The sequence below is a fragment of the Lacerta agilis genome, chromosome 8 (assembly GCF_009819535.1).
Source record: "Lacerta agilis isolate rLacAgi1 chromosome 8, rLacAgi1.pri, whole genome shotgun sequence".
Classification (NCBI taxonomy): domain Eukaryota; kingdom Metazoa; phylum Chordata; class Lepidosauria; order Squamata; family Lacertidae; genus Lacerta; species Lacerta agilis.
This window is the reverse complement of record NC_046319.1, coordinates 30,371,557-30,383,616: the sequence shown is the minus strand read 5'-3', so window position 1 is coordinate 30,383,616 and position 12,060 is coordinate 30,371,557. Positions and strand designations below refer to the sequence as shown.

Genomic DNA, 12,060 nt, shown 5'->3' with positions numbered 1-12,060 from the left:
GATAACTTTAGGTCATTTAACCACAGGATCCAAATTTTTGGAAGCCAACAGTAACTGAAACCAGCAAAGATACAGAATTTAATAAACTACTTGTGGAAGGTGTTTGTTTTTTTCCGTTTTTTAAGAGAAATTGGTCTACTCCATGCAAGTTCACCGAGTTTGCACATTAACATCTCTTAAATGACTTTTAGGCAGATTCAGGTTTGATGGCAAGGTAATGATTTAAGCATAAATTGACCCTTGATGAGGGAACTGGAGTCTAAGGTTTAATGCATCCTTGCAATTTTCTGTTGCCTTTGGTGCCTTCCTCTGCCACACATAATTCTTTTGTAACAAGTGCCTTTTCAGAAGATGTATACTACTGACAGTTAATATAGAATTATTGCCCCTGAATGCATTTTTTGTAATTACTTCCCGGAGATCTGTCTTTGTGTTTAGAAGACATTTCACACTTTAGTAGCATAAGTGTTTAGGGAGAGCACGAAGAGTAATTGCAAGCGGGCTCCTTTTGTGTGCATTTGCCTTTCTGTGGAAAATGACCGTAAGAAAATGTTAAAAGCTAATGAAAAAGTTGGTTTAGGAGTCATTGAGGAATGTGCTTGGCATGTTATGCATGTCTGTATGATTTTAAGTTTTTAATAAAGAATCTAAAAAAAAAGGTGCAGTAAAGGCACAAAGAAAAACTACTTCCCAATTCTTAAGCAATAGGAGTAGGGGAAAGAAAAGCTGATTAAAGATGACATGTTTCTGGTGATGAAAATAAATAAACTTAATATGAGCACTCCTGTAGGAGATTCTGGCTATAATGGAAAATGAAATGACACGCAGTTTGATCAGCGTGAAAAAAATTAGCAGCATTCAATGACGGATTCTACTTACTTGTTAACTAAGTAGTACAAGTGGGGCCAGCAACAAAATCACGTGACGTGGAGATCTGCTGCTCAGAGTTCCTGCCAGTCAACCTTGCCCCTTTCCAGGAGATTCGATTGCGTGGCAAGGTCCTGAACCCTCCCCCATTGTAGAATAAAGACACTTGACACCAGAATTTAGGTTAACGGGCTGAAAAAGGCCACAACTTTATTGATTACAGAATGTGAGTGGTATTGGCTTAGGCATTGGAACCAATGACTATATCTGACTCCTGCCTGCCTGTCGGGAGTCTAGTAAGGGTTAACCACCTATAGGGGGAGCCGTGTTGATGCACATCAACTAGGAATTCCCCCAGGGTCACCGATAGGGGTCGTGCTACGGCCCTGGCCCCTGCCTGGGCTTTGGACAGAGGACATGCCCCCCCCAGATTCCTTTAACGGAATACCCTTGAAATAGGAGGGGTAGGTGATGGCCGCCACCTCCCCTCACCTCCAACCAAATACTCCAATGCCTAACCGCCAAACCTTACAAAGTTGTGACGATTTGCTACAAGGTAGGTGAAAAGCCAAGTGGCTGGTGCCCATTTGCCAAATGGAAAAAAATCCTAGCAGGCCCCCTGGACAACCAAGGCGACCAACCGAAGTCCACAGCAAGGTCAAAGGATAAGGACCTAACCTTAGGGAGGGAGGGTGGGAGAACTGCACATGTGGGGGTGAGGTAAAAGAGGGTGTGAGCCTGGCCACGGCTTGTTTAAATGGGCTAAGCCACGCCCCCTTCAGTCGATTGGACTGGCCGATATAAAAAGACGCGGCCAGGAACTCCCTGCGACACGCAGCTACCAAAGCCCTGCGTGCACAGGTTGGGCTCATGATCTGCCCACAACGGCGACTCCCTGTGAGGGGAATCGGCTTTCCCTGCTCACTTTTCTGCCCCTGCCCCGCTTCCCACAGCCAGACAGTGTGCCTTGGCCGCTTCAGCATGCTTAATCCTCATTGGGCTGTTCTGGGGACATTTTCATTTTTGTTTTAATATGTTTTATTGATTTTCATATTAGTTACAAAATCAACTGAACATTCCAACCCCCCCCCCCCCCGATGGAACAGAACCTGAAGTTGTGATTCCGGAAGATGCCAAACACCAGAACTCGTAATAGAAAATTCTATAAAATATTTCAAGAAAATAATCTAAAGTACATCTGCCTGCTGGAGCTCTTACTTAATTGGTCAGTTTTTTGGCCAGTGCTGTTGTCCATATTTTTTTGTTGCTACACAGCAATATGTAAATGTTCCAGACTTTTCCAATTTGGCACTATAAGCTGATGTGCTGCTATGAAAAGGAAGGCTATTAGTTACTTGTCATGGAGATTTGCTTGTTCTTCCTGAAAAAGTGTCACAGTGTACATCTTATCTTGCAACGTGGCTTAATTCTTCAAATATCCTTTTCCAAAATTGGACACTAGGTTTTTAGCCCGAGGAGCTACCTTCCAGGTAGAATAATAGAATTGTAGAGTTGGAAGGGACCCACGTAGTCCAACCCCCAGCAATTCAGGAATATGCAGCTGTCCCACATGGGGATTGTACCTGCAACCTTGGTGTTATCAGCACCACGCTGTAACCAACTGAATCATGTCCAGGGTACTCTTGGGCTGTTATAGTTATGTAAGGATCAGTGCTCAGAGAATTGAATTTGCTACTAGCATACAGGACCATAGCTTGATTGCAAGACTGGAAAGGCGAGGAAGAGTTTTGTGTCTTCCTCCTCTCACATGGTGAAAATTGAAGCCACCCAGTCCCAGGTTCCACAGCATCTCCAGGTGGGGCTGGGAATGACCCATGTCTGAAACGCTGTAGAGTTTCTGCCGGTCAACGTGTATTGCCTACACAGGCTGGCAATGACTCTCCAGGGTTTAAGGCAGGAGATATTTCCACCCCTACCTGGAGATGCTGTTGGGGATTGAACCTGGAACTTTCTGCGTGCAAGGTAGTTTCTCTACCACTGAGCTATGGCCTGTGGTCTGATTTGTTTGCCATACGACCATTTCCCTGCATGTTCAGCTATAGCAGAAGGCCACCTAAAAGGGTTCTGCATAGTAATCGTGTTTGTATTTTCCATCCTCCACTGATATGTATATGCCACATGTATAGCACTACTGGGTGCTCCCTGTGCCATTGGCTTGTGTTAATATTGCCAAGCAGACCTAGCGGATAAAGGCTTGTTCACCCCTGCCCTTCTTTCCTCCGCTGTGTTTGCTCTCCTCTTCCATCTGCCGTCAAAATCGGACAAATGACAGCTTGGAGAAGTTAGAATGGTCGCAGCGCTAGGAGGTCAGGAGGAGGTAACAATATACAATTTTCCGTGGTTCAAGGGTAGCCATATCCTACTGTTCTTCATTACAGTGCTGCAGTGAGATCAATTTTATTAAGTTGTAAGTCTTAGGAAGCCAACACCATTAACTACGTGCTGGACCAAATAATTTTTTTTTCATGTTTGCGTATTACAGTTGTGTTCCTTCCCCCCTCCCTTTATTGAGAGAGAGAGTGGGGAAAGAAGGATTTTATGCATAGAAGTCTGAAGAGCCATTTTGTACAAGATGGGTATAATTCCTGCATGGGAACGCTGCATGCACATCCCATTTGTGAGAGAGATGTCCCTGGTGCAGATTGGACTGCAGAGGTGGCATGATGAATTGGATATATGGATATATGGTTTATGCTGGGCTCTATTTTAGTAATTTGGGGGAAAGGCCATAGCCCAGTGGCAGAACATCCTCCTTTCATTAAGAAGGTCCTGAGTTCAATCCCCAATTGCATCTCTAGGTTAGGGCTGGGAGAGACCCACCTGGAATCCCGGAGACCTGCTGCCAGTCAGTGTAAACTTTACTAAGGTAAAGGACATTGGTCTGATTTAGTATAAGGCAGCTTCATATGTTCCTAACAGGTTTATATCCAACATTAGGGATACTCAAAAGTCGTCCCAGTTAAAGTAATGGATGTAGCCAACTTATGTTCATTAATTTTAATCGATCATACCTCACTCCACTTACAGGTTCTATTGTAAGTGGCCACCAGAGAGGAGACACTTTTGGTGGTGGCACCCCAGTTATGGAATAGCCTTCCCAGTGTCTGCAGTCTTTTTATTCACTCAGTTTTTAAAAGTCCATTTTAAAATAAACTTGGCCCTTGTGACTTAATATGATTTAATCCACATGGTAAATTGGCTATGTACAGTAGTCTCTGTTATAAGGAAAGAGCAGAGTTTTATTTTGACTGTTGTTTGTTATTGTTTTTAGTGATTGTCCAACATAAATTTAATATTGTCTCATTTGTAAGCTATTAAGGGAATCTTTACTGATGGACAGCCATGTAAATCTAATGTATAAGCAGAAGATACAAACGCTCAAGGCAGGTAACATAACAAAATAAAAGCAGAAATAGGTAGGTAGCCGTGTTGGTCTGCTGTAGTAAAATAAAATAAAATAAAAATCCTTCCAGTAGCACCTTAGAAACCAACTAAGATTGTTGTTGGTATGAGCTTTTGTGCGCATGCACACTTCTTCAGATACACATCCCAATATAATATCATAATTTTAAACAAATATAATTACTTTTAAAAAAGAGAAAAGCAACAGAAAAATAAAAAGGCCATAATTTCTATACACAGTGAAACCAAAAGAATAATTGATAATGTAAACCAAAGGCCTGCCAAAATCAAAAGAAATCTTCAGAGAATGGACAAACATTAAAAAATAGGGGGCATGTTACATTTCCTGGGGAAGGGAGCTACATATTCTGGGTGCCACTGCTAAGAAGGCCTTTTTCCTTACACACATGAACTGTACTTTTGCTGGTGGCAGGATGTACAAAAGGGGCATTTCTTCCTAATCACAGTAGACAGACTGGTTTTTATAAAGCAGTGGGAGGCCAATGTGGGGGCCCTTCAGATGTTGTGGTCTACAACTCCCATCAGCCTCAGTCAATGAGCCAGTGGCCAGGGATGATGGGAATTGTAGCCTTCCAGTGTCTTGATATCACCATGATTGCCACCCCTAGTTCAGAGGGAATCATAGAATCATAGAGCTGGAAGAGACCACAAGGGCCATCCAGTCCAACCCCCTGCCAAGCAGGAAACACCATCAAAGCATTCCTGGCAGATGGCTGTCAAGCCTCCGCTTAAAGACCTCCAAAGAAGGAGACTCCACCACACTCCTTGGCAGCAAATTCCACTGTTGAACAGCTCTTACTGTCAGGAAGTTCTTCCTAATGTTTAGGTGGAATCTTCTTTCTTGTAGTTTGAATCCATTGCTCCGTGTCCGCTTCTCTGGAGCAGCAGAAAACAACCTTTCTCCCTCCTCTATATGACACCCTTTTATATATTTGAACATGGCTATCATATCACCCCTTAACCTTCTCTTCTCTAGGCTAAGAGAAGCCTAGCTCCCTAAGCCAGCTCCCTAAGCCGTTCCTCATAAGGCATCGTTTCCAGGCCTTTGACCATTTTGGTTGGCCTCCTCTGGACAGGTTCCAGCTTGTCAGTATCCTTCTTGAACTGTGGTGCCCAGAACTGGACACAGTATTCCAGGTGAGGTCTGACCAGAGCGGAATACAGTGGTACTAGGTATTACTTCCCTTGATCTAGATGCTATACTTCTATTGATGAGAGGAATGCCTCTTTTAGGTAGCCTGGCACTAAGTCTAAACCAGTTGCCTGACTCTGCCCTGACTGTGTTAAAAGTCTTCCTGTTAACACCTTTTTGATCTCCAGGCCTATTGGGAAGGGGTCTTTGACATCTCACAGTCCCCGTTTGGAGCGTCTGCCACCACACAAGCATTTCTAGTGGTCCCCCTGTGGTGGTTGTGGGCGATTCTGAGCAGGCTCACAGCCTAACTTTAAAATGAAAAAATATCAACGAGCTATCTCAGAGGGGTGCTTAAATACGAATTGCAAAATACTCTGAGTGCTTTAGAAATGAATAACAAAAATAGGTCCCTTGGTTGAATTTTCACCCCAACTTTTTTTCCAGGTCTTCAGCAACATTCGGCTGCTCGTACGTTTTCCATTAGTGGCTGGGGCAGATTTGGATGGCAGTTCTTTAAATTAAATTTATATACTTGGACTCTTTTTATAGGTTTCAGCCTTATAAAACCAGCGAGTTGGCATCCTGATTTATTAACTATCAGCTCTACAGGACACGCAGGTTTTAAAGAGATTGAATTGGCATTAATGTTCGTGATTTGCATTTGGAATGCGAGGATGCTCAAAAGGTGGACCCAGTAAATATGACAAAATGGAAAGTGATAATTGGAATGCAGTCTTGGAGGAAAATGTGGACTTAACTGCGGCTTATTCTTGTTATTATAATGCAAATAGTACTACAGAGCCGTCTAGGTCTATGGCTTGCTTTCTTCCACTACTGTCATATTTTTTTTTTACAGAAGTGAAAAAGGAGATTGTAAAAAACAAGCATAGGACTGTGAAAATGGCACTTTGCTTGAATCAACACGAGTTCAGATGTAGGTGGTTACTTGAAAAATGGAATTTCTTTCCCAATCCTGTGACCGGCACAAAGCTCAACAGCTAGATATTTTAATGGAAGGTTTCTGTGGCTAATGTGCTGGTATAGTGTAACAACTGCTGAATCTAAAAATGTGGTGTTGATTTAAACATTGAGAGATCTTATGATACGCTGAAAGCTGATGCATTGATTTTTAATATTTCCATTTCTATCCAAAGGGTGTCACCCACTGTGATTACTCCCTAGAAAACTATACAGTGGTTTTTTTTGTCCCCTATTAGTAGATTGATGCTAACTTGCCCAGTGCGGTGAATTTGTGAAATTTTGGTTTTCAGTGGCTTGAGTTAAAAGGAACCCCACCAATAGCTGCAACACTGGGTTAGCAGTTGTGTTTGTGAAATAAATTGTATTTCTTGGCCGAGTTCCAGTTTATCAGTGTTGGTCAATGTTAATTGTCTTTCCAGCCTCAGAGATGGGAACCATTGATCCATGAGTTGTTTTCTTAAAGGGATTATACAAATGGCAAGCAATGTGCTAAAATCCTAATTGGAAATAATTCTCTTGAACATTAGCACCAGTTTAAGGGTTTCCCATGTTGACTTTCTAGAGCAGGGGTCAGCAACCATTTTCAGCTGTGGGCTGGTCCACCATCCCTCAGACCATGTGGTGGGCTGGATTATATTTTTTTGGGGGGGGGGGGAATGAACGAATTCCTATGCCCCACAAATAATCCAGAGATGCGTCTATATAAATAAAGATGTAAATGTTCGTTTGTTCAATACCTCAAATCTCAGAAAGTCCTTGACCAATTGCTTTGAAATTTTGACACAATGTTGTGTTCTAATCCAGGAGTGTCTTTATGTAAAAATATTAGATAAATGTCACACCTGTGACAGATAAAAACTTGATTTTGGGGAAAAACAGCACCATCAACTGGATGCAAAAGCAGCCAGCCTCCCCACAGCTTCTCATGTTGAACTCCCGCCTGCCTCCTCTCTGTAAAATTACTCATGTAATTTAATTGGTTGTGTGCGTGGGGGGGCGGGCGGAGCCAGCCGTTTGGATGGAAGAGCCGTTTATGAGGGAGGAAGACCATGGAGCCTCTCCGCTGGGAGAGGAGGCAGGCAGGAATTCAATGGGAGAAGCTGTGGGGAGGCAGGTGAAAGCGAGGTCGTGTGCGGGGCGGGGGGAGCCAGCATTTTACCGGGATGTCCATTCTTGCAGAGAGGATTCTGCCACCACCCATGTGTGCGCGGGGGGTGGAGATAACAGTTTCTGAGGGAGGAAGAAAGTGGGGATTGGGAGAGGGATAGTCTGAGGGGGGGCGTTGGAGGGGAAGGTGGGGAAGGAGCATCTCTGTTGGGAAAGGAGGCAGGCGGAAGTTCAATGGGAGAAGCTGTGGGGAGGCAGGCGAAAAAGGGGGGGAAAGACGGAGAGGAGGCAGGCGGGAGTTCAACAGGAGAAGCTGTGGGGAGGCAGGCGAAAATGGGGTCTCCTTCCAGTCAGGGCCGTCTCATCCATAGGGGCTGGTGGCGTGGCGCACCAGGGTGCCATGCCCCCCCAGGGGTGGCACCGTGAGCCCGCCGGCATACCGGGCTCCCCCTCCCCAACCCGCCCCCACCCCCACGGGAGGGCGGGCGGGCACTCGGGCGGGCTGCAAGCCGGCTGCCCTCGCCTCCCGGAGCCCCAGCTTCCAGCCCGCCCGCGCGCGCCCACTCCAACGCCACGCCCCTCATCCCCTGCTCGCCCCCCCCCCTCCCGAGGGGCGGCCAGCGCGGGAGGGAGGCGGGCGGTGAGGCAGCAGGCAGGGGGCGCCGAGGGATCACTGCACCACAGCGGCCGATCCCTCTAAGACGGCCCTGCTTCCAGTACCAAATGAGCCACAGCAACATGTGGCTAGGTACAGTACATGTTGTAATAAAACGTGTAATAAAAATAAAAGCACACATTCTACTCATGTAAAAACACCAGGCAGGCCCCACAAATAACCCAGAGATGTATTTTAAATAAAAGGACACATTCTGCTCAAGTAAAAACACGCTGATTCCCGAACTATCCACAGGCCGGATTGAGAAGGCGGTTGGGCCGGATCTGGCCCATGGGCCTTAGGTTGCCTACCCCTACTTTAGAGAGCTGAGGATTTGTTTTGTGGGGTCTGCTACGTGCACGTGAACATCCAGCTTCTAGGCTTTTGAGGCATTTGGGGGCACTTGATCTGGAAACAAATAATTCTTCCAAGCTGTCTTCCAAATGCCCGGTGAGAATAATGGCATTATTAGGGTGAAAGGCTTTTGTTGCTCCCAGGTCCTCTACTGCTTTTCGAAGCCTTCCCGACCTGCAGATTTTTTTTTTTAAGGTTAAGCAGTTTGACTGTTGAACATCCTTGTTTTGAAGTCATCAATGTTTTCTAAAAACCGGGGGTGAGATACCAATCAAATAAGATCTTGCATGTTTTGTTGCCACCAACCTGGATGACTTTAAAAGAGAATTAGACAAATTCATGGAGGAGAGCACTATCAATGGTCACCAGCCATTATGACTATGCTCTGCCTCTACAGTTGGGAGGCAGCAATACTTCCAAATACTAGTTGATGGAAACAAAGGGAGGGCTCTTGGCTCAGGTCCTGCTCACTGGTTTCCCACAGGCATCTGGTTGGCCATTTTGAAAACAGGATGCTGGACTAGATATGCAATTGGCCTGATCCAGCAGGCAATTCTCATGTTACTCGTGGTAGACAGGTCTGGGGCCAGAATTGTGGGGTGGGTAAATGGGGCTACCCCTTTTCTTACTGTTTCTGCCACTCCCGTTTTTCCTCTGCCTGTGCTGCCCACATGAGTTAGGCCAAGTGCAACATGAAATTTTACCCAAGGCTACCTGTTCCTGGTTTAAAAGCTGGGCTATACAGAAGCTAGGTTGAATTTACAGATTGATGCTTCTAGCTGTATGGATAGATGGCTGTACTCCGGCACTGCCTTTCTGCAGTTGATTGGATTATCCATTTGGTTCTTCTGCATGGAGGAACCAAATGGACAATCCATTTGGTTTGGGGAAGGACCATAGCTCAATGGTGGAACAACCAATTTGCATGCAGAAGATCCCAGCAGATTCAATCCTTGGCATCACCAGGTAGGGCTGGGAAAGGACCCTTACCTTAAAACCTGGAGAGCTGCTACCAGTCAGTATAGGCCAGGGGTCAGCAACCTTTTTCAGCCGTGGGCCAGTCCACCGTCACTTAGACCATGTGGTGGGCCGGACTATATATATATATATATATATATATATATATATATATATATATATATATATATATATATATATATATATATATATATATATGAAGAACGAATTCCTATGCCCCACAAATATCCCAGAGATGCATTTTAAATAAAAGCACACACTCTACTCATGTAAAAACACCAGGCAGGCCCCACAAATAACCCAGAGATGCATTTGAAATAAAAGGACACATTCTACTCATGTAAAAACATGCTGATTCCCAGACCACTCACGGGCCGGATTGAGAAGGCAATTGGCCCGCATCCGGCCCACGGGCCTTAGGTTGCCTACCCCTGGTATAGGCAGTGCTGAGCTCAATGGACCAGTGGTCTAATTCAGTTTAATGGAGCTTTCTATGTTCCTACAGACAGGGTTTTAGCGATAGTGATGGAGATTTCAGATTCACAGCTGCGCCATAAGGCTGCAGCACCATGGGGAGAGCTTTTAGGTGGACATTTCTCCTTTTCATCTTAATCAGCCTGCAGGTATTCAGCAGTGTGGCTTTTCTTTGTCCTGTTTAGTAAGGTAGCTTTGGCTGTTTCAGAAAAGTGCCTTCGAATATACTTTGATTTCTCTCTTCATTTTACTGTTTAGTATTTGAGTGGTCATTATTTTCTGGCTGATGAAGGGGAATTATGGAGTTGAAAAATGGCATGTTAGCCTTATTAGTAGGCAATAATTAAACCTCGTCAATGTTCAATGTATTGTAGAAATAATAATGGTTGAAATAATATTACTGACAATCAGCATTATTTTCTGTTAAGGGATGAAATAAGGAAGTAAACATAATAATAATAATAATAATAATAATAATAATAATAATAATAATAATAATAATAATAATACAAAATTTATACCATGCCCATCTGGCTGGGTTTCCCCAGCCACTCTGGGCGGCTTCCAACAGAACATTAAAATGCAACAATCTTATTAAACATTAAAAAACCCCCTAAACAGGGCTGCCTTCAAATGTCTTCTAAAAGTCTGGTAGTTGTTTTTCTCTTTGACATCTGGTGGGAGGGCGTTCCACAGGGCAGGTGCCACTACTGAGAAGGCCCTCTGCCTGGTTCCCTGTAGTTTTGGGAATGGACAGAAGGCCCTCAGCACTGGATCTCAGTGTCCGGGCTGAATGATGGGGGTGGAGACGCTCCTTCAGGTATACTGGACCGAGGCCATTTAGGGCTTTAAAGGTCAGCACCAACACTTTGAATTGTGCTCGGAAACGTACAGCATTGTGCTTGGAAAAGTAAAGCACGTGTTCTATTAGAACAAAAGCGAGGAAGGAATATAAATAGCTACTAAAGAGGTACACACACACCCCATCAATGTAGTCCACCCCCGCTATAGACCGTCTCAGGTGTTGAGATTGGCAGAGGGGGCCCTCTTCGTAGTTCCTCCACCCTCATAGGCTTGAAGTGGGGTGGCCTGGGAGACGGCATTCCCTGTGGCAGCTCCCACATTGTGGAACTCCCTCCCACAGAGGTATATTTAGCACATTCACTGTACAGCTCCCAGTGAATGCTGAAGATGCACCTCTTTGCCCTGGCTTTTGACACTTGAGGTGCATATTTTTAGGACCCACCTTATTTTTCTTTATTGTAAACTGTTCTAAACTACTACTTTTTTTTAACATTGTGTTTTACCGGTAATATTGCAACCCACCATGGGACCTAAGGGTGAAGGGGTGAGTAGTAGCAGTAGTAGTGGTAATAATGATGATGGTGATGATGTAATTAATGTATTTTCAATAAACTGAAAGTGTGAGAAGGATCGTAATGAAAGTGCCTTTATACGACTTGCTAACATAATCGAGTTGTTCCGTTTTTTGAAACTTCCATGCAATTCCATCTTACCGCAGCTTCTGTTCTTGCTGGCAGGAGGTCTTGGAGGGGAACTGGAGAATGATACGAGGGACAGCCGGGCCTTGGAAGAGAGGAACAGCATTACAAGCCAGGAAGAGAGAAATGAGGAAGATGAAGACATGGAGGACGAGTCAATTTACACCTGCGATAACTGTCAGCAGGACTTCGATTCGCTGGCAGACCTGACCGAACACAGGGCACACAACTGTCCTGGAGGTAATGTTAAACTAGCTTTACAATTCTGACAGGTGGTTAGCTGGGTAATTGGACATAGCAACAGCTTGAGGCCTCAAGTGAGATTAAAGAATTAATAATGTAATTTTACAGTTAATGTAATTTTATTGTGGTGCCTTGGGTAGTCTTTGTTCACTTCTTCTTAATAAAATTAAAATAAAAAAGCAACTTTGCTTTTCCAGTTGCAATTCTGACAGTAATTATATTAGATTATTAAAGGGGGAAAAACCCTTAGTGTTGTTTTATCTTTTTTATATAAGCAATAAAACTTCTAGACAGTTTGCCTGTGAAACTCCCTCACCTCC

General features: G+C 44.4%; 1 protein-coding gene across 3 annotated transcripts in view; it reads left to right on the top strand.

The window, feature by feature from the left end:
• ZNF423 (zinc finger protein 423) overlaps positions 1-12,060 on the top strand; it is a 302,228-nt gene that overhangs the window by 78,118 nt on the left and 212,050 nt on the right. For all 3 annotated transcript variants that reach the window (XM_033156747.1, XM_033156744.1, XM_033156746.1), the window contains one exon: positions 11,537-11,737. In XM_033156747.1, the coding sequence (XP_033012638.1) occupies positions 11,537-11,737 (201 nt within the window). The remainder of the gene's footprint in view (positions 1-11,536; positions 11,738-12,060) is intronic.